Source organism: Hirundo rustica, chromosome 4 (genome assembly GCF_015227805.2).
Source record: "Hirundo rustica isolate bHirRus1 chromosome 4, bHirRus1.pri.v3, whole genome shotgun sequence".
Classification (NCBI taxonomy): domain Eukaryota; kingdom Metazoa; phylum Chordata; class Aves; order Passeriformes; family Hirundinidae; genus Hirundo; species Hirundo rustica.
In genome coordinates this window covers 22843689-22867293 of record NC_053453.1, presented here as the reverse complement: position 1 = coordinate 22867293, position 23605 = coordinate 22843689, and the positions used below count along the sequence as shown (strand labels likewise).

The following is a 23605-nucleotide window of genomic DNA, read 5'->3' as shown; positions in this document are numbered from 1 at the left end:
TTGCCCTTGCCTGGTAGAGCCAGTGTCAGTGCTTTTGCCTGAAGCAGCACAAAATGCTGCCTGATTGAAATGGTGCTGAAAGCTGAATTATGTGCTGCTATCTTATATAAGTGAGGAAAGAGTAACTTAAAAGTGCATTAGAATATAAGCCTAATTTCCAAACTAATATTGTTTGCAGTTTTTCTACTGTTGTCTTCTTCTATTATGAGATTCATTTTATCTTTTAACACAATCCGATTTTTGAAGGTTAAGAATGCGTTGACCAGCTGTTGAGAAATTGCAGCAGGAAAAGCTGATAACAGTTGGATTTAAAATGTATACATTTACATGCATCATTTTAAAAAATCTATATAAATACAACTCCAGGAATTATTCTGTTTACATTAAATGCTAGTGCTTCCTAAAAATATGAATTTATCTCCATATATCCATATTCTCAAATCTTTTTACCAGTAACCTTTAGCATATGCCAAAAGTTGATCTACATTTTTCATTAATATACCTAGGGCGCTATTGAACATAAACCAAACTATTTAAAAGAAGCCTTTCAAAAGTTACTTATCACTTTCAGTTGCCAAAGATTAAACTTTTATTTTGGCTCCTCAATATGCATTTTATGTAGTTCTACTTTTCTAGTTTATTACCTTAAAGCAAATCAGCTCGCAAAAGTATAGCATATTTAAAAGAAAATTCCTTAAAATGAGGGATCTCATATGTTTTAGACCTTGCCAGAACTTTTATATATTTGGGTTGAAAGAAAAATTACAACATCAGGAAAAAAATACTGAGTTTTCATATGATTTTAAAATATAGTTTTTAAAATCATCTCTCAGATCATTTATTAAGACCTCTACAGTAGTGGCAGGGTTTGAGTCCTTCAAAATTCAAACCAACCAACCAACCATTCTGTCCCTGCTCTATTACCCAAAAGGTACAAAGCAGTAAAAGGTGTTTGCATGGCACCTATTCCTGGGTTATCCAAGACCTAGCACTTTTCACTCTCCTCATGTGACTGCTGTGAAGCTGGGAATGACCATTTAGTCATGGATTGCAAAGAGGGAGCCAACAGCAAGATCCATATATGGCAACAGAAATCTTGGAGGGTCAAAGTATTCCTGGTCCCAATGCTGGCCAGGAGATCACAGCCTGGAACAAGGGACCTCAAAGCCAAGGGAGGGTCAGCATGAGTAAGGGACTCACAACAGCCAGCACTGGGAAGCTACAGTAAGAGAAATGGTCTAAATTCAGCCTGTGGCGTCCCAGCTGAGGAGGGTATTCATTTGGAAGAGAGCTCCCTGCTCCAGAACCTGATTTGTAACTTCAGATAAAGATTCTGATTTGACTTTGTAACTTCAGATAAAGATTTGATATAACCCTTTGACAAAAACTCTACATAGGATCTCTCTTAGGGGCCAAAGTTCAGATCTCTCTTTTCACACAAAAATTACCAGGTTACAAGCATGATATTTTCCTGTCCTAATGAATTTTGAACTTTACAGTGATCTTTAACTGAGTGTGGAATATTTCCCTTAAAAGCTGCATGATTAGGATGCAGAAAATGCAAGTTTGAAACTCCTCTGAGCAAGAAGAATGGGCTATCTCTATCTTGCTTCTTGCACCTTCCCACCATTGTCCCGAGTGTCCCTCCTTCCCTCCTTCCTCTGTCCATGCTGTGAACTGGGCTGCTTGCCCAGCACAGCCTCCACAAGGCACCCACGCCCATGGGAGCAGGGGAAGCTGGGTTATGCGCACTGAACCAGTGCCCAGGGTTTTGTTAGGTTCAGTCTGCTATAATTTTCTTCAAATCATCTACAACTGCATCTGAGGATGTTGTACGTTCTGCACAGGGCAGAAATAGGGGCAGCTGTGCAGGGTACACAGAAACTGGTATTGCATGGTTGTGGCACTGTGGGATGTATTCATCCCTTAGATTTACGCGTGTGGGCTCCCATACAAAAATATATTCTTGATGATTTTATTTAGAAGGACTTTATCTGCTAAGATGACTCACTCTGCTACTTACCAAAACACAGTTACTTGGACTTTTGCCTAAGTGCAAGCACAGGCTGCCTCCCTGGAAATTCCCTTGCTCATGAGGTAGCAGCTGACTCTCCCAAGGCCACTAGGATCCTTCAGGGTTTCTTTGCTCAGCCTCCCCCTCAGTCCCTGCCCAGGTGAAATGTCAATAGGCAGCCTTGGGATTTTTTGCTGTGGCTTCCTGTGCAGCAGCAATACACCAGACACAGCTGGCTGCTGAGCTGCTGCCTGGTAGTGCAGGAGGGGACAGACTATAAGCCAGGTCTGATCTCCAAACTTTTGACTTTGGGGCTGTTTTCTGGGCTGTGGTGAGAAACCTCTCTGTGGAAGAAAGGCCCGATAGTATTGACACAAGGATCGTAGGCCTCTGCACTCTTGTTTGTGTAATGCCTTTAATAAGAATAAAAGTAGGTTTTGCTGGCAGTTACATAGATACTGGGACATGCTGTCTGTTACCCTGGTTTTTCTGAGTTTTTTATAGCCTTTTGATTTTCATAAATGGAGTCAGAGCTTTTTAGTTATTGTACAATATTAAAAGCAGTTCTACCTTTTTCCCACATATGTAACATAAACAATTCCTTTGTTTTTCATTCTCTGTCCTTTGTTTGCATATTTCTAACCTGAAAACAATTGTAACTGATGGCTGGTCTGGCCAGTTGGCTTGAGAGGTGAAAACTCCAAAAGCCAATCTTCTGCTAGACCCACAAATGTATAAAAAGTAAGAAATAAAACAAAGAGGCTCTCTCTCTGCCTGGACTCAGCTTTTGAGCCGGATCAGAGGAACCTCTGCTCTGCGAAACCTCTTGTCTGCGTGTGGCTGCTTTGTGTGTCTCAGCGACAACTGTCAGCACTGAGTACTTGTAAGAGATAGAAAAAGTGTTTCTTTTGTTCATTCGAATACAAGGGCAACTCAAAAGTTTTCTATCTTCCTTCAGAAATTAAATCCATCAAGCTTCCAGCAGGATTTTGAAAAGAAATAGTTTTAGAAAACCAAAATAACAAAATCATTTAACCTTAGATAAGGGATTACTAAAACCCACTGATTTTTAGTAATGCCACTTTGTGCTCCTAATCTTCAAAATAATTTTTGTAAATGAGATCAGATTCTAATAAGTCACATATGTTATTCACGTCATTACTGTCATCTTCTGAAATGTATTTGTGTGGTCTGGGACAGTCCTCTGAATTCTCACAAATTAAAAGAAAATCAGTGTTTTGAATGGAAAGCCTTAATCTTCATTTTTATATCAGTTGCTCTAACCACACACCCAACCTTTAGATGTTTTACTGTAGATGAGAATTAATCTTCAGGCATGTCTGAATGTGAATATTTTCTTTATGCATCCAACCTCCTTACCCATTTTCTTTCTCATATATCTTCTGTTGAAGAAGGACAAGCTGCTACAAGAAAGGCAACATGGACTGAGAAATGAACACACAAACGGCTGTCAAATTTGAGCATTCACAGCTCTTTCAGGAGAAGGAAAAATCTCCCACCCTAGCTAAATGAAAAGAGCATGACACAGTGAAAGGAAATGGTCTCTTGAAAGGGTTGGAAGGCATTTAATTTAGGGGGAAACTCCCTTTTGAGTTTTTTTTACTCATACATGAGTAAAATACTCAAAAATATCTTGCTTCCTGTGTAATAGAACTACTCAGAAGAATACATAGAGGGTGCTAACATTCATTGCTATTTTCCAGGGCAATGGATTGTCCCTTGCCTCAGCTGCTCTGACAACAGGACCTGTGACTGGAGAGAAATAACATGGCAGCCACATGGCTGCCAATACTCTGTGCTGGCCAAGCCCGAGCTCCAGCGCTGCGTGGAGGGCAGAAGGGTATGTACCAGGCTTTACATTTTAATTCATTCTTATTTACCTGGGCATTTAGTGTCCTGAAGCTTTCAAAATATTTTTAAGATTGATATGTGACAAAAATCCCTTTTTAACTAGAGAAATATTTGGATGAAAAATTCACAGGGATGAAAACCAACCTTTGTCCATAATTTAGCCTCATATACAGACAGAGTTGTCTGCTGCTATTTCACAGAGGATCTTATGTCACACCACTGGAGTTTCAAGACCTGTGGTGTATGTGATTACCAGTCAGACCTGCAGTGAGTACACAAGGACAGCAAATGGAGGATGTATTTGCACTGTTGTCGCAGTTTTGTCTCACATGCAAGTTGGTTTTCTTCTGCTGCATACCTAATGCATGGCATTGCTTGTGCACACTAATCTTACCAAGTCTTCTTGCACATTCTTTTCTTTTAGTGAAGCTTCTAAGGTGATTGCTTGGAAATACAAGGTCTCCTTAATAAGCATGCTATGACTGTTAAACTGTTGAGAGAGAGCTCTGATCTGAGGCTCAGGTACCTTACTGAGGATACAAGTATCCAGAAAGTAAGTAATTAATTGTTATAAAACTCTTTAAAGCGTATTATCTAGGTAAGAGAATAGTTACTAAAAGTGGCATTTTGATAAAATCCAAGAGCATTTCCATATAGACAAATACAAAAACAAGTCTTTCAATTAACATTTTCTCCTTCAATTCTGATAGATTTCTTGCCCTCACAAAGTATTTCATTGCCATTTTGCTTTACTTCTGCCTGTGGTTTTCTCTGTTACTATAGAGCTGCGGGTTAATCCTAGAATATTAAAAAAATAGATATATTGCTTTTTATGACAGAGGAGAAGCTTGATTTGCTCCTCATGTACAAAACAAGCTCTTCTGGATTGATCACAGAAAAAAATATTCAAGATTTGATTGCTTTGCTTTGGTCTTTAATTTCCATGGATATCAGGCTGCTTTGACCCTTTGGTCAGGCAATTGAAGTACAGCAGAGGAGCAATATGCCACTATGGAAGTGGATTGCCAGGGTATTGCTGAGAGGATTTGCTGACATTTCCACATCCCAAATCTGACCACTCATATTTGTGAGTGTCAAAAATAGGACAGCATTTGTAAAGGGTCTATTAAAACCAAGTAAATGAAATGAGTGTCGGTGAAGCTTAATTTCCTAATTCAAATTCCATGATGTTCTAACTCTCTGAGGTTACTGATCTATTCTAGTGTCACATAACAGCCAGATCCTAAGTGAGCTATATTAACACCTTGAGAAAATCTCTGTAACTAATAGCACTTGTTTCCCATTCTGCATCTTTTACAGAAGTCTCCTGACACTGTCTGATAACCTTTGCTGCTCTGTAGAAATCTGCTGAATTACCTGTTACCTTTGCACAGATGTATATTGAATTTGTTTATTCTTTTAAAGTCATCACTCTAAAGCATGTTCCCCTTTTGGTATATTTCTCCTATCTCTTTCTCTCAGATGTTATTTTTGTCATAACTTTGTATTGATTTTAGTTTTGTCTGAAATTTTACAATAGAACTTTTTCTTCTTTTACCAAATAAATAAATGTAGAGCCTGGATAAACTCCTTTGTGTCAATACAATTTAAGAACTAAGAGAGGCTTTCTTCCCACCAAAGTCAGATGAATAAAAATAGTTCCCTTCTTGGCTGATAAGATCCTGATTCTGCCTTTGATAAGTCAGACTTTGGTATTACTTTACACTGCCCAAGCAATGTAGTAGAAAAAAAAAAATTTTTTTTTTTTCTTTTGCTCACTGAAGAAGACTTTTGTCTGTGTTATATAGGTTTAAGCAATCTGGACTTTTATAAAGAAGCTATTGAGTAGTAGGAAGATATAATTCTTGTGAACAAATACATGTTTATTTTAAAAGATATTTTCATAAACATTTATAAATATTTCTATATTCTTAATTGTGATTTTAGTTTTGATATTATATACCTTGTTTCTAAGTACTGCAGAGATCACTGACATCTCAAACTGAAGATATCATCGTTTCCATAATAAAATAAGCAGAAGGTTTCAATGCTGGAAACAAAAGCAGATGTCAAAAAAAAGCATGAGTGCCAAACAAAAGGGCAAAAGTCATCAACCCAAGTGAGGACACTGGCATGATCTCAAATGCTGTTTGATTTACATTGTTGTTTGCTAAGTTAGCTAAGAACAGAGCTCATTCATGCATCCACGCAAAACAGGCTCGACTAACCCGTGCTCTTCTTTATTCAGGGGTTCTGAATATTCAGCTTGTGTAACTTTGGTCTCTGGAGTTCAAAATCCCTTACACAGGATATCTTTGCTGTTGGCATGGACAGAGGAATTGAGTGCACCCTCAGCAAGTTTGGTGACAACACCAAGCTGTGTGGTGCAGTTGACTTGCTGAAGAGAAGGAATGCCATCCAGAGGGACCTTGACAGGCTGGAGGGGTGGACCTCTGGGAACCTCATGGAGTTCAAGGCCAAATGCAAGGTCCTGCACCTGTGTCAGGGCAATCCCAATCACAAATACAGACTGGGCAGAGAATGGACTGAAAGCAATCCTGCTGAGAAGGACTTGGGGGTGTTTGTGCACAAAAACATGGACAATGACCCAGCAGTGTGCACTCGCAGCACAGAAAGCCAACCACACCCTGTGTGGCACCATAAGCAGTGTGGGCAGCATGATGAAGGAAGTGATTTTCTCCCTCTGCTCTGCTGAGACCCTGCTTAGAGTACTGTGTCCAGCTCTGGGGTTCTCAGCAAAAGAAAAATCCTGACTGTTGGAATGAGTCCAGAGGAGGGCCTGTGAGTGGATCACTGGGCTGGGGCACCTCTCCTATGAAGACTGGCTCTGAGAGTTGTGGCTGTTTAGTCTGGAACAGAGAATGCTCTGGGGAGACTTTGGAGCAGCCTTCCAGTATCTGAAGGGGATCTAGTAGAGAGATGGAGAGGGACTTTTTTACAAGGGCAAGTAATGATAGGAGAAGGGGGAATGGCCTTGAGCTGAAAGAAGGTAGGTTTAGATATCAGGAAGAAATTCTTTAAGGATTGTGAGGCTCTGGCAGAGGTTGCCCAGAGAAGCTGTGAACTTCCTTAGATCCAGGCTGGATGGGGCACTGAGCAACCTGGACAGGAAGGTTCCCTGCACATGTCAGGGCATTGGAACTAAATGATTTTAAGGTCCTTTCCATCCCAAACCATTTCAAAATTCTATGATCATGATAAGACATAAACAGCATAAATTGTGGTTATGTCTTTTAATTTAAATAGGAGGTGTTAATCTCTATACCATTGCTAAATTTCAACTTTGTTAGCTGGAGGCTGTTTTCATGTGCTTCTCTACTAGTTTTATAAGGGGGAGAAAAAAAAGATTATAAAAAGCCTACTTATATTTCTACTTTTAATGAATGCGAAGGGAAACATGCAATGATTAACCAGTACTGTGCTGTGTTCCTTACTTATGTTCTCTTCAGCAAGTGATGAATTAAGATGTAAAGTGAATACTCTTTTTGACTGAAATGCAGCACATGAAAGATCAACTGTGTTAAGTGCAACCCTTCTATTTTTCTCGTGTTTCATAGAGGCAGCAGATATCTCTGGGTCACTAATTTCTTGTATTCATTTGCCAGTGTTTCTGAAATGTATTTATGGTCACCCAAACAGAGTACTTCTTTCCTATCTGCATCATAATTAAGCCTTCAAAAATGCTTTCTAATTTGCTTTCTAACTCCAGGCTGCTTTTCTTTCTTATATTAAAATTGATTTGTTTCCCAAAGCTCATCTGAGCTTTATAATCTTTCTTGGTAACTGAAATCCATTTCCCTGGCTATGAGTTCCAATTGATTTCACATCATCATTAAAGGCTATTTTAGTTTGTGTGCATATAAAACTGTTTGAACTAAGGTGTTTCTGTGTGTTTTGGTTTAACCTGGTAGGCAGCTGAACACCACACAGCCATTCACTTGCTTACCCACAGGGATGAGGAAGAAAATCAGAAAATAGGTAAAATTTGTGGATTCAGAAAAAGACAATTTAGTAGAATGGAAGAGGAAGGGAAAATTATTATTGTTGTTATTATTATTATTATTATTAATAATAATAATAATAATACACAAAGTAATGGACAGTGCAATTTCTCAACACCCAACTGACTGATGCCCATCTCAGAGCAGCAGCTGCTGCCCCCCTTAAACAACCAGTTTTATTGTTCATCATGATGCCATATGGTTTGGAATATCCCTCTGGCCAGTCGGGGTCAGCTGTCCTGGCTGTGTCCCCTCCCGGCTTTTTGTGCCATCATCCTCTCTGGCAGGGAAGAATGAGAAGCTGAAAAGTCCCTGACTTAGTGTAACTAAACCATCAGTGTATTACCAGCATTATTCTTACCCTGAATCCAAACCACAACACTCTACCAGCTACTAGAAAGAAAATTAATTCTATCCTACCCAAAACCAGGACACTTGGTTTAATAAAAAAACATAAGACCACCTGCAGTGAAACAATAACACTCAAGCTGGTATAGACATATGTACATGCAGAGAAACAGTTTTATGAGGCCTTATTTTGTTTTTTATGATGTGTTAGCAAGAATGGTCAGTCATATGTTTGTATTTTGTACATAGTAAACAAGAAAATTTTGAAATGCTGAGATTAAGGTTGTTCTGGCTGAGTAGATTTTCTTTCAGTCTACTTTTAATATCAGCAGTCTTTTTTCTCTTCCACTTTAGTGTAATGAGATACTGTCTCATTCTTAGGGAACTCCACATATATGCCCTAATTGAATTAAATAATTATTTCATCATAATAAAATATTATATATCATAGTAAAAAATTATACCTGTATTATGTTGGCTCAACAAAATTCTCTGTAGCAGTGATCAATAACTTTTTACTGTAAGACATATACAAATGTATTAAGATAATGCTTTGATTTTTTTACAAGATTGATTTTATACTTTTAAAAATGGGTGAAGGAAAATGGTTTCTAACAGGTTATTATTTATCCGATTAGCGGTATATAGAAAATTGGCCTCCATAACAGGAGGGATATATATTTTGCTTATCACTGAGACATGCTAACCAGAGTTTATTCTTATAATAAAATACCATTAAGTCATGTGTAATTAAGAACAGGAAATATGAAAAGGCAATATTTGCTGAAGTACTTAAAATTCAGCTGTTAAAACAGGAATTTTAACTTATGATTTATTAATCATATTTTAGAGTTAAGTAGTGTTTTGAACTTACAGGTGTTTAAATTTCCCAAGTGTGGTTAATTTTTAATGATAGGTCTGGTTAAGATGTGAATTCCACTATGCTTACACAATCTTTTAAAGCCTTTAAGCTATAATGGAATTTTTTGCACAAAACATTTGCAACAGAAGACAGTGAAAACATCTGTCTGTGTGGAAATGTTGTTCTTTGTCTGGTAAAATTATAACCTTGTGTTTGTCCAATCATTTAGTCATCTTGCAGACAACTGCCCCAACAACTTGAACAGTACATGACTAAGTCTTTTGCCAGAGTTGTAAGAAAAAGTGAGATATGGCTTACTCTACACATCTAAGCCGTCATGGTCCTCATTATTATCGTAGAGATAAGTACAGAATCATCTCTGCAGGCTTTTGTTCAAAACATATTAAATACTACATGGCACATGCAACTACAATGAGTTCATCTAACTGTATAGAAATAAATGTGATTTTAATTGCTGTACATTCAATACATTGAGAGATTATTTTAATTCATCAAAACTCTTTTGTTATTTGAAGGACACAGGTTTGCTTCCTCAGGCTAAACACCACTTATTTTAGCCTTTGAGTTCTCCAAACATTTGCTAAAAATGAAGCTGACTTGGAAAAGGTGGACTTTGAAAGATGCTTTCTGATGGTCTGCATATCATAACAAAATTTATTTGGCCATCTCTGCACAAGGGCAGCTTGAAAAGAGGGTAGGATTACCTACAGATTTCCTCTTCTTCCACTTTGATTTTTTTTTTTTTTTTTTTTTTTTTTTTTTTTTTTTTTTTTTTTTTTTTTTTTTTTTTTTTTTTGAGGAGAAGAAAAAGAGGAATTCGGGTTTTTTTTTCCCAGGATTTACATATCTCACATCTCATGGCTGAACGAATGGTTAGAAGCAGATCCTTGGATGCAGACAGAATCTTAATGAATGGATGTATTGTGTGTGCAGATGTGTTGATGCTGTGCTAAGCATCCCCTAGCCTGAAGTGCATCAAATTACAAGAAATGTGCACCTATCTTTCTATCTGAGATCTTCTTTAGACTTATGAGAGAGCATTCCCTTCTAAATCCCAGCACAGTCTCCAGAGGGTGACTGCTGATATTGTCCCACGATGACTGCACATTTCAGAGCTCTCTCTCAGAGCTAGAGGGCAGGGATCATAGGTTTCACATACTGCAGTCCTAGTTTTCATACCTTTCAAAAAAACTGTGATTTTACTATGGGAGACAGAGATAAACAAATTTGCCTGATGCAGTGATACAGTCCTGATGTGGCTCATACCTACTTGAACAATCAAAGACTTAAGATCTGTAAGCTAATCTGGTTAATATAATTGTCTGACGTCTTTAAGGATGACCTACCCTTTTGATTTGACTTTCTGTACAACTACAAGTCCACTTTGGTTCATTTCTTTCTTTCCCACTTGCAGCAAGCCTTGACTATTCTCTTAGCAGATCTGCTTCTAAAAGTCTAGGTTAATTTCCCTGGTGGCACAACCTGTATTCTTACCCAGTGTGATGTTGCTATTTTTGTTATTCCTGATTTGGAAATAGGCTGAGTGAAGATTCATCAGTCTTGTGATGGTATTTGAAGTATGTCCAGGCCTTAACATTTGTCTGTTTCATCTAGTTACGCTAATCACTCTAAAGAAACCTGCTCTGACTCCTGTCAACTATTTTGCGTTCTCAGAACATCAGGACAACAACAATAGTAATATGCTAAGGCCCACCTGATATTTTCATATGGTGCCCAGCATCATGGCATTTCCAGACTAGAGCTGCCACTCTAAGACATAACCGTAACTAACTTATTTCTTCTGGTAGGAGTTTCCTAGATGACTGCCCATCTCCAGACTTGGCCAGAAAGATACCCCAGGGCAGACTTGAAAATTTGTTCATGGGTCCACTATTTATCTGTATGTACCTGTGTAGGTATAGAAAAATTGCAAAGCCCTAAAATGTTAAATCATGTAATAGTATAGATGTGTGTACGTGTTTTGCTCTAATTTTGACCAAAAAAAAAAAAAAAAAAAAAAAAAAAAAAAAAAAAAAAAAAAAAAAAAGGGAAAGATATCTTAATCTTTGATGCTCTGCATTGTTTGAGCCTTTTGGCATGACTCTTCACACCTAAACTGCTAGTGAATGCACAGGGCTGGCAAAAAAAGACATCTGTGCATCATGTTCATTCACATTGGCCATGGTTCTTTTCTTCTTTTTTTTTTCCACAGAAGTTGTTGTCCTTCCATTAGAAATCAGTAGTACACGAGATAGATCAAATATACTTAGGAGAAAACTACGATGAGAATTCTAGTCACACTAGAATGAGATAAAAATCACCCATCTGCCAATTTCATGTAATTAATAGCTGAATATGCTTCTTTGCAATTCCCATGTGCTGTGATAACAAAATGGTGTCATATGATACCAGAAGTAGAAGTCTTGTATGTTCTACCAACTGCTGTACTTGTGTAACTTGGTAGGGCCTGTTTGCTATTCTGCTAAGGATGAGATGGGTTTTTACAGAAATGTTCTCACCCACATTACAAGCTCATGATGTCCTTGCCTGTGAATATCTGAGAACTGCTTTTTAAATAGATATGCATCAAGATACTACAGTGTTGGGCTTATGAAATGGAGATTAAAGAGACATGGATACAGACAGGCTGGAGAATCAAGAGATTTTGCAACCAAAAAGAGTTGTTGCTTAAAACCTCAAGTTAACCTACTTTAGAATTAGGACATATTCTAAGCATGGATTGTCTTCCTAATTGTAAATAATTTTATGCATGTGTGTGTCTGTCGGAGAGGAAAAGAGAGAATATCCAAGCAGTCCTTCCATGGATCCAAGAATCCTTGACTTCTGTGAGTCATGTTATGCTTGATTTAAAGAGGTTTCTTCTGACACGATGTGAAAAGCTGGAAACTCCCTTGCGTGTGAGAGAAATACTTGTGCAATACAAGCATGAACAGCAGCTGTTTAAGAATTTCCTCTATGAAGCAACTTTGAGAGGTCCAGGACAAGAGTTAGGAGAGCCTCTATGAGCTCAGTGCTAGTTTTAATTTGTTTGCTACCATACATAACCTATCAAGGGCTTCTCTTCAGCCCACAATGGGCAAGGCATGGGAAGCTGAAGGCATTGTCATGCCTGTTCTTGGCCCTAACATCAGATGAGACTAGACTCATCTGAAATTCCCTCTCTTCTGTGGGAAGTATCATTGGTACAGTGTTGTGGCTTATTTTTAATCACCATAGGTTAATAGTGGGAAGTGGAATCAGTTTTCAAAACTGTGACATTCCTGATGGGAACAAATGAATAGATAGATATGTTAGATCAATGTAGTCCACAATGCCTCTACCACATAAAATCTCTAAAAAAAACCTTTCAAAATACAGCCTTAAATGTGTCATCTTGTGCAGTCTGAATTTTATTTGCATAATCAAATATTCAAGGTGGAAGTGGTAAAACATCAAACTCCAAATCAAATTAAAAAATGAAACAACAAAATCCCAACTTACAGGATGCCAACTACCCTGAGTGTCAGAGGAGGTAGGAGAAGCTGAATACTTCTGTGCAGAGAACAGGGCTGTTACTGTGTGATGGCTCTGTGAGGTTTCTTAATCCCAGTTTTACATGTTTGCTCCTCATTTTGGATTTCTGGCTGAGTTGATTAGGGTAATTGATTCTGCACACAGTTTCATTGGCAAACCACAGTGAACCAGGATCCTCCTACTCTTTGGACTTGTCTTCTATTTACCTGCTTCATTGGAAGGAAATGCTAGTCCTATCCACTTAAAATAGGGCCATAGCGTTTAAAAAAATTCCCACAAAAGGTTCTGTGGTCTCTCCATACTGAGATGTTTGTTTTTCCAGAGGAATCTACAGAATGAGTAGGATCAACCCCAAATTTGACCTCTTTATTCATTTGCAAGTTCAGAGTAGCCCAGCAAAGACATCTATACTTAAAATACTTCTGTCATCCTGGCAGGATTTCTAACTCCCTTCAGGCCATGATGCTTTCTGGTGGTCACATCACATGTGACAGAACTCTATTCAGATTATCCTCCACCCAAATAACACCTTTTTCTTTCCCATTTGAACCTGCAGAAAGACCATCTCTCTAAAAATAAGGCAGCAACTGCATTCTTCATGGGGAGAGTGGGTATGAGTGTGGGGGTGTGGGGGTTTTTTTTGGGGGGGTGTTACTTTGGTGTAAATACTAATGAATTGCATTTATAGAAGAACAATACACACTGTGTAAGAGCAAACCACATTAAAAACTGTAGGAAAAAAAAGCAGGAAGGTGCAAGCAATCATGAGAACAATTGTGTACTAGCAATTAGAAGGAAATATAAACTTAAGCAAAAGAAATTATCACCAAGGCTGAAAGATGCAGGGCTAATTTTGCAGCTATAGCCATTTATAACCTGTACTTTTTGTCTTTAAAATACATAATACAACTCTTTATTAATCAAATCACACATATTTTGCTGAAGGACAAATTGAGCATTAAGATGCCAGGGTACTGGCAGTTCACAAAGCTATTTCTGGAACATTATAAGAAGCATTTAAAAACTTCCCAAATAGCTGTATTCTTTTCTTAGCTTTTGGTTTCTGGATTGTACAACTTCTAAGTCATATCTTTTCCGTCTGAAGATTCTTTTTATAGGTGACTCAACTAACAGAGGGATGATGTATTATCTAATTGAGAGAGTGAATAAGACTCTTCAGGAATGGCAGAAGACCCATGATGTTAAATGTTATCACAATATCAATGAGGGGAAAACATTTATCAGTTACTCCTACTACCCCCAGTTCTGGATGAATGCAAGCCAGAGACCAACTTTTGAAAAAGCACTAGAACAGCTGCTGCAGAGGTACTGAACAAACTCTGTATCTCCCTTGTCTGTATTATCATTCTATTCACAAATGTATTTAACCCATTTTACAATTAAAGTCAGTAAACAATAAAACATAACATGCACAGACCATACTGTATGGTTGAAAAATAGCTGAAAATTACATCAGGCCTCCGATCAGGATGCCAGATACAGTTCAGTGAAATGCAAAGCAATGTAGTTAAAATGTTTGCCATCTGTTTAAAGCAACATGTGTTGTTTTTCTTTTCTGGGTTTCAGATCACGTCCCCTGGAGAACACAGACCAGACTGTATTAATTGTAGGTGGTGTTCAGTGGCTTAATTCCAATCACCTGCAAATTATCCAAAAGGTGTTGAACAGGTAAGGTTATGTACCTGGTATTATTCCAATTTTTGATATGATAAATTAGAGAAACAACAAAAACATTTTAAATACAAACATTTCATTTGTTTTTTTCTTAGGCATGTACTTAAGTGACTTTGAAAAAAATAAAACATGTATTGTCTTTTGATGTGTCTGTTAAGTATAAAGTGTGTCCTTGTTTTATTTTTTATATTTGCAAAACAGGGAAAATCTATCAAATATCCTGGTAATTGTCAAATCCATAGGGATGGGCTTTCACCTTCCAGTGGATGGAATCCATTCTCTATCACAGGTAAGCTACAGTACATTTTGAGTGCATTTTCATGGAAGACTTGTCATTTCATCATTAATTTTGCTGTCTGGTCAAAATATGTTACAACGTCTGCTGAGCACATTTTAAGTGGATCAAAGGGAGATTAATGTTTGTATCTGCTCATACTGCTTACTAATAGGGATTCAAACCACATTCCTTATTTCATGGATTCTGCTGCAGAGAACCATTTGAGATGCCATGCTTGGTCAGCTGTCCCAAGAACCAGAAGCTCCAATATTAATCCTTCTGCCAAAATTTAGGGATCATGCTGGGGATTAGCAGATTGCTCCTCATACTACATTGTGCATAGGCCCTCCCCAGGCTTCCTCCATGGTTACTGCTGGATCCAATTCATGTGTCTGGCTTGCACAACTCTATAAATCTATCTTAACCCACCTATGAAGCCAGAACATTACAGAGCCACTGGAATGTATCAGTGAATCTAGCCTATTACTTGCATGTTAATTGGATGTTACAGTCAAGTTAAATCATATCCAAGACTCTCGGAGTAACAAATGTGCTCATTTTGATGCACTGTGTAACTCACTCAATTCACTGTTTTTATTTACAATTTGGATAGTGATTCTCTATTGAACACACATAAATGCATGGATGAGAAGCACTGGAAGGCAGAACAGAGTAAATGATGCCTACCAGTGCTGTGTGTTGTGCTCCAGCTATTCCCAGGTGTTGAAAAGAGAAAATTATTACCTTTTACAGATTAGGTACAGCACTCCTTGTGTGCTGGGGACCAGTGCCCACGTCTTTTTGCAACCATAACACACTGCTGCACTCAGCTTGTGACTTCCTGCTACTCTTACCCTTCTCTTTGCTACAGAGACTGCCTTGTCTGGTTTTGCCCATTCTTTCTGCCTATCTGCCTTGTCTCTACTCAATGTCTTCTTATTGATTCAAACCATTTTCTTAATTTATCTAGAGGACCTAACTAGAATAAAGTAAGGAAATTGTTGTTATCAATATGAAGAAACATTTTCATAGCTCCTGTCATAGCTTTCAGCAAAGTTCAATCCTAGGATGAAGAACTTCTATCCAGGGTATTTGAGGCAAGGGTAGAGTATTAAAGGCTTCCTAATACTTTTTCTTAAAAAATTAAATTTACAAAACTCCAGAAATCAGCTACAATGCAAAACCAACATTCTTTTCCCTTTCAATATTGGAATCATATGCCAAGTTACCTGCGTGGTTTGTATGCTCGAGGCTTCAGGATTACCCCAGCTACTCTTAAAGGCCTTTTGTCTGTCATGTCAAATCCACTGCCTTGCCAACTTTATGGCTAACTTTTTTCTATTCTTGGTCTTCCTGAAGTATATTCAGAAATAATAATCTGTTCTTCAGTATAACCATATTTAAGATACCTGTGGCCCTATAGTTCCTCTTAAGCAACTGCCTCAATGAATTTGATTTGAAGCTGAATTTTTCTTTAAAGGAGCCATTTCACCATTTGTTACAGATAAATTTTATAATTGGAATTTTTTCTGAATTACACCTCATATTAGTGGGAGTCCGTGTTAAAACCATTACCCAAGAATTATATTTTAAGCAATCACAAAATCTTCCTGTAAAGGAAGGTACATATCTACTGAAAAGTAATTATAATTTCTGAAAAACACCCTACATTGGTCTTGGAGTAGTAGTTTTGTTCAAAAGTGAATTTACAGTAATTCATGTCTGTAGTATAACATAATTGCTTATTTAAAATGCAGTTTTGCTATTTTTTTCCATGACACAATAACCTTTAAACAGTCCTTCTGACAAGACATTGCAACATTTTATCTGGAATGCAGGCAGAAATGCAAAACTTGTGGAATGAAAACTTGGTTATTCTGGATACAGCAAAAAATTTGGGCTATGAAGTGGTTGACACCTTTGTCATCACCATGGGACGTTACAAAGAATTCCTGCAAGGGAAGTGCGGCTGCCATTTCCATGAGGTAATAGTTTGCACTTATATCATTCCCAGGTATTTAAGATATTTTAACTGTCAGATCTTAGAAACAAGAAGGTGTATGGTGAGGTCAGCATCTGTCACTCAAAGTTAGGCCTGAATGCAGATCATGGGGAGAGCAATTTTTATGGCGGCACTAGTCCATCACTGCTCACAGTGCAAGGCTACCCAAGGACATGCTGAACTGCTGGCATGGTGAAACAAAAATAAACATGCCTTTCTGCAAAGGTAACTCGTATAAAAGGATGTTGCACAGTTTCCAGGTTCTTGTATGATTCCTTGTGTGTTATATATCTCTGATGCTTCTGCATTGACTCAGTTTCTCTTTTTATTCAGTCTCATGGGTTTTTGACTGATTCATTCCTAACTGAACAGTTCAGCACACTCACAGCTCACATCAAACCATAAGTATAATTAAAATGGAGGTTAAAATTGAAGAACCAATCTTACTGCTATGTATCTGTTTTCCTACATCTGAGAAAAAATAATCTGGAATAGTTACAGTGATCCACTGTACAAACAGAAGTGTGGTTTACTTGTTCTCACTCGTACCAGTAGTCCAGCTTTCTTAGTCTACAGACTAAAATCTGTAGAATTTTTGGGTGAGTGTTATCAGACTCACATGAGTTCACGTGCCATGTGTCGAGCTCATGTACCATGTGTCAACCTCACAGGTGGTTTCCACCTCAGGCTCCACAGCAGCTCAAGTGTTTTCAGGCTAGTGCCATACCCTATGTCCTGCTTTGGGGCCAACATCAGCAGGTGTGTTAGTTAACCAGTCCTCTAATCTACTCTGCTCAATACTTGAGAGACACAAACATATCTCAGTCCAAATGAAGCTGGAAAAGAGGCAGCAAGCCACAGAGTAGATATTTATGTGATTGATAAATAGTCCCATGTAGCAAATGCTTCCCTCCATTTTACCCAGAATCTGTAGACCCTTTTTTATCTAGAACCCAGATGCTGGTGTTTTTGTGGGTCATTGCTGATGTTTGCCATTTCCACAGATCTTGTGAGTGAAACAGAGAGCTTCAAAATTAAATATTTCAAATGCTTTGTACAGAACTGGGTGGAAAAAACGCAGGGCGTGATCAGTCATCAGCATTTTTCATGTACTCCTCCATCATTTTGTATGAGCTCATGTGCAGATTTGTTTTTGCTTCTCTGCTGAAGGAATCTCAACAGAGTATGTGTTTCTGGGGAGGATCAGGGGAGAATTTGGCTCACAGAGCTGTTATTAATGAGGCTTGAGAGGTCATTGTGCCTGAAAGAGCCATAGATATACCCAGTAGAATCCATCATGCACCAAAACCCAGACTTGATCCTTGAGGAAAGCAAAAAAAAAAAAGTCCTTGAGTTCTTTTAATACTTCATTAGTTTTAATAGTTTTGTCATCAGCTTATTTCTGCATCCTGGCAAGTGGAGTTTCATTAGGTGCTGGAGCAGTTTGCACCAGGAAAATGGCATTTTGCCCCCAAGGATGGAGCCAAGAACACTGTGTAAAACCCCAGCACTTTTCATGTTTTCTGAAACCAGATGAGACAGATTAAATCTTGTGCTTTGTACTTTCACTTTCTTTTTCTTAAAATTGACATTCCTAAAGTCTCAGAAGATGGTACCCCTCTGTAAATGCCATCCAAACTAAAGCGTGTCTGTGCAGGAATGGAGGGACTGGCCATTCTATGCAGTCAGGAAACAAGGACTGAAATGCCTTCAGCAGTTCTCATTTAGTTCCCACCAGCTGCCTGAAGAGAAAGCTATTTCCTCTGAATGGCCTGAAGAATTATTTGAGTTCCTACCATTTCAGAGGGTCCCAGGTGACCCTGATAGCTTAGAAATCTCAATCTCTGTAGTCTCTACAATCTTTGCTCAGATTGATGAGGGATCTGGACTTTCAGAGGGATTATACTGAGCTGGGACAAAAGATCTTGCATAATCCTGGCATTTACTGCCCAACATGATTCTAGTTCTATGAAGATATGAAAACTTGATTTTTTTATCTACCTCATTCTTTGAAAATGCTTATGGACATTGGTCAGCACTATACAATTATTACAGAAGTTATTTTTAAATTCAGATTTATTTCCTATTTTAATGGCAGTGAAATCATAATCACTACTGAGAAATTAGCAGCCTTGGGTTTTTTGTACCTTAACCAGTGGCTGGCTGCTGGGTGAACATTAGATTGCATTCCTGGGAGATTATGCCTAACAGGAATGCAGTTTGGGTGATTTGTTCGATGTGGCATCATTTTGAAATAATTGTAAGATCTAAGGCACTAATTTAGAAAAATGAACCTACAGTAATTGCATGAAAACAAATAATAGCTCTTGGCTTAGCTGTATGAAATTGATCAGAGGATATATTAGTTTTCTACATGGAGAATTGCTGGTCTGTTTTCAGTTCTGCCAGCTCCCTCATAGTCTCTGTGCTCAGTCTTTCAAGCCTTTGCACATTATTTCTTCACCCACTCCTAATTTTGTATGATTTATTTCATTTATTATGACCTTCACTGCATATGAGTGTTGATTCTGATTGTTCAGTGACAGCAAATATACATTATAATATTAAAAGCTAACATGCTTCTCCATAAATACATGCATTAATAGATTAATTCTGCATTTTCAAGTGTCTACTGTGATTGATATAGCAGGAAAACTGATGGGCATCAGAGCTATCAAGTCATCATACATGTACTATTTTAAAAATAAGTTAACCGCCTTTTCTGCAATCTCTGGGTTTGCTACTGCCTGGGCTGAGGTCCTCTGTCCTGCATATGTGCAGGGTTCTAAAGTTTTGTCTCTCTCAAAGCTGCTTCATTATTCATCAGTGATCAACAACACCTTCAGCAGTTCACAGGAGATCACCCCCCAAGTCGTTAAGCTCTTGGCAACCACATCTTTCACTTTCTCACTTGCTAGTCCCATGAACACAGTTTCTATTCCATACAAGTCAAAGATTATTATCCCAGAGCTTTAAATATATTTCAGGGGCCAAGGTGAAGCATTCTTCAACCCTAAGTTACTGAATCATGTTGTGGTTCTGTTCATGTGGAGTCCTGGGGAGAGGGACGTTAAATTGCACCATAACTCCCATCTTGAAGAAACACGACACATGGTTTCCATCTCAATGTGGGGCTGGGCCAGGTCTGCATCAAGACCTCAGAATGAGGCATTCTCCCAGGGCTCATAGCTGAGACACATTATATGTGCCTCAAGTGCTTGGTGTCAGAGCAAGATTTAAACCTTTCTGCAATTTGGAGCAGTCATGAGTTTGTTTTTTCAAATGCTAAAAATAGACAAGCTGTTGAGTATGAATTTTATTGTTTTAGGTAAATTGCCTCTAATGAAGAGAACAGAGTCTAACACACAAAGGCATTACAGGGTCAAATGACTGAGTATGTCGGGCCTATGCATGTAGATTTCAAAAATTAAGATCTTGCTCTCTAGTTATTTTGCAACTTGTTGGCCACTAAAATAATGTTTATGAACAACATGCACCTCAAGATAAGAGTATCAGGACCTGCTTCATGCACAACTGCCTCAGCATTTCTGCACACACTGTGCAGCTGTGTGTCTGTCTTTCTAGGTGCAGGCAGAAAACACTCACATATGTCACTTCTTTTGCAGGTGGTGAAATCCAACCCCTCTGAAGAAAGGCCACACATAACAATGACGTTATCAAGGCACTATACAATGGGGAAATATTTCGGCAGTCAAAGCAAACCATCACAACTGCAGGACCATGCAACAAATTCTCAGTCTCCATATCATGTCCGAGGCCCAATAAATCAAGTTTATTCTGAAATCCTTCTCAGCAGGCTCTGTGCAAACAAAAGGGAGTTTGTCAGCACATAGCCTCTCTTGGATATAGCAGCGAGAGTAGAGAAGTGCCACTGCCCGAGTGACAATTTAAGGACCGTGATGGATTTATGACATGCTTCCCTAATTGACCACATGCACACAAAGAGAGTTTGGGGCATGGAATTTTTCCAAAAATGTTATGAAATTAAGATATGCCCTGGTGACTCTGTTGCGTGAAAATGGAAGATGGAGGGTTGCAAAAGAGAGAAGAGGGGAAGGTACTTGAACGGTTGCCAAAGACTACAACAGCTGTAGTTCAAGCCAGTGTGTATTATTGATAGTAAAAAGAGACCTATATAATAATCACTTGAACATTTGGAAAGGGCTGTCTTAGGTTTTCAGGACTATCTAGTTTTCTATTTATAGAGACACTGTAATATTTGAATGTATTTAGAAACTGGCTACATTCCATTTGAAAGAGTTTTATTTTACGTGGACAGGTTTCCCTTCTATATCAAACCTTTTCTGTTTAAACACTTGGTTAATAGAATCTGAAAATGTCTATTAGCATTTTACTGGTGATGCTGAATTTTGAACTCTAGTGTTTTTAGTGAAAAAACATCCCTTCTTTGTATCTTACATGGAACAGATATAGACTCTATTTTTTTGCATGTTCTGAAGCTAAGAAGGAGATAGGTTTCCTACATTTGAGACTGATTGTAACTGTCTCAATGTAACATGTAAATATAGTGAATTTGTTAACATAAATGTATTTATGATCCCAGTTTAGGAGAGTGCCCATATGCAGGAAGAATGCTTAGATAAGTGCTTCAATTTCTACCCTGGCCTGTAAGCCAATCAAGTACTCTTCCTGCATGGAAGTGCCATTGCTTTAATGATTTTTTATAAAATACTTGCTAATGTGTGAAGCCAGTACCACAAACATAACAAGAATCCTCCTTGCAAGAACACATAAGAATTTCAGGATCTGGTAATTTATCAATCATAAGAAGTGTGTGTTATGATGGCATCAGAATATATTGCCAGCATGTATTGCTTGGCACAGACAGTTCCTTCTCTGAATGCCAGTTTCCGTTCAGAGCTTCTCTGAACTGCAGTTTCATGCTGTAGCCTGGCTACATCCCCAGTGTTTGCAGACCTTCTGTGGGCAACACCCCAGGGAGAAGCTGCGTGTTGGTCCCCTCCCACAGTGCTGGCAGCCCACTTATTCACAGCTGGGTGGATTTCCCGATGGGAAACTGTGCATGGTCCAGGATTAGCAGCTGGATGACAGGTTAGTGGCAACCCATAGGGCTGCTGTCCCTACAGATTACCCAGTTATGGATTTTTATTCATCCAGTCACGCAGCAGGCAATCAAGGCACCACTCTACCGCCATGCATTATACAAGGGTGTTTTAACCAGGCAGGTGCAAGTCTAACAAAGGATCTGCTGAGAGCTGTGTCATACTTCCCTGTCACAATTTTACATATAATCTTCCACTAGTTTCTGCTTTGGGGAGGGAAGCTGCAAATGTCAGGGAATAAAAAAAATTATAGCAAGGAACTAATCATCATCTTATTTGCCTTAGTAGCACACAGAGGGGATGCCCTGTATACACAACATTCAGTATTTGCCTAAGATCCTGTATCTATCAACAGTCAGTATACATGCCCAGCTATAGTTTTGTGAATTTGTGCTTCTTTAGGTAAGATATGTAAAGTTATAATAGGAAATTTCCATGCAATATGGAGTTTGGCATCCTAGATGATGGAGAGTATCCTCCAAAAATAGGATCTGGCATACCTAATTTAAGACACCTTTCACTAAATTGAAAGTACTCCTAATTTAGATAATGACAAAATTAGTGAGATTTTATGATTATATCTGTTTCTGTATAATATGCTGCTGATTGCTTACAGCAAATATCCCCAAAATTCTATGTAATGTTTTCCCTGGCATGGAGATCCACATGAAAGATGGATCAAGAGCTGTATGTAAATACTGAGAATATCAGCATTTGGTTTTGAGCAATATGATTATCTAAAGAATATAATTGTATGCAAGTGATGTAATATATTCTTCTGGGTCTGGAAATCCAGGGCTGCACAACCTTAAAAGTGAAGGATAGAATATCATCATTAATATTAGTAGATGCAAAATACAGCCAGATGTCTTTGGTATTAAGATGATAGATGATACGTGTATTACAGTTTTGCTTCTGATAAGATTTTTTTTTTTTTGTAGCTCATTTAAATCCACATGCTGTTACTGTTCTTGTTCTGTACACAAATGTTTTTAAGGAATTAACTGGGTTTTTATGGGGGTTTTTAGCCAAAACCTATTGCTGAAGCATCAGCTTAGTGACGAAAAGGAAAGAGCTGACTTTGTTATACTGTAGTGGATGTCTGTGAATGTGCAATTCATCAGTTCTGGTTTCACCACAAAATGGTTTACATATGCTGTACACCCAGATGTCTTAATGTTTTCCAAATCTTAATATTTTTGAAATGTATTAAGTGTATATTTTCCTGTGTGTTCTATTTTTTACATGTCTATGTACATTAATATGTCTGTACAAAGTCATTGGTACAATTTGCAAATTGATCTTTATTTAAACAAACTCTTTGAATAAGCTTTTTCCAACACTATGTATGATCCACATAGTCTTAGGAATAAACAAAGCTACATTTTTGTTATTTAACTTTAAAATAGATCTATGTATGTGAAAGATGAGAATTGAGGTTGACATTCAAGGATTGATTGCTCATATGCATTAAAGTTTGTGGATTAAGACAATAAAAGGATTACTGTGTTTGAATTCCAGTGACGGCACATGTTGCTATCTACAGTTTACTCTAGAATTATTATATTTTCTGTGACATTTTGCCTGAAGAAACATTAAAGTGCTCCTGTAGTCCATATATCTACCTTAGTCCCATTACTTACCATTAAAATAAAAAAGGACCTAGTTGTCAGGTTGAGTTCCACCTCCTAATACAGACATGAGTGGCTCTGGAATTAGTGGTAGGATTGAAATATTTAGTCTGGGGAACAAGTATTCTGAGAAGTGGGGTTTCCTGCTCAATTTCTGCCCCACAGCATGTGGAGCTTAGAACAGAACTAGGGCATACTTCAAGCTACAGGTAGAGTAAGAAT

At 38.1% G+C, this 23605-nt stretch overlaps 1 protein-coding gene across 4 annotated transcripts in view; it reads left to right on the top strand.

The window, feature by feature from the left end:
- The window catches only part of CPED1 (cadherin like and PC-esterase domain containing 1), a 155819-nt gene extending 132591 nt beyond the window's left edge, over positions 1 to 23228 (top strand). For 2 of the 4 annotated variants that reach the window (XM_040062798.2, XM_040062799.2), the window contains exons 18-23: positions 3739 to 3875; positions 13779 to 13999; positions 14261 to 14362; positions 14570 to 14657; positions 16484 to 16630; positions 20274 to 23222. In XM_040062798.2, the coding sequence (XP_039918732.1) occupies positions 3739 to 3875; positions 13779 to 13999; positions 14261 to 14362; positions 14570 to 14657; positions 16484 to 16630; positions 20274 to 20501 (923 nt within the window). In that variant the 3' untranslated portion in view covers positions 20502 to 23222. Of the gene's footprint in view, positions 1 to 3738; positions 3876 to 13778; positions 14000 to 14260; positions 14363 to 14569; positions 14658 to 16483; positions 16631 to 20273 lie in introns of all 4 variants that reach the window. The other 2 variants (XM_040062797.2, XM_040062800.2) reach the window with 2 other exon arrangements.
- The last annotated feature ends 377 nt before the right edge of the window (positions 23229 to 23605 follow it).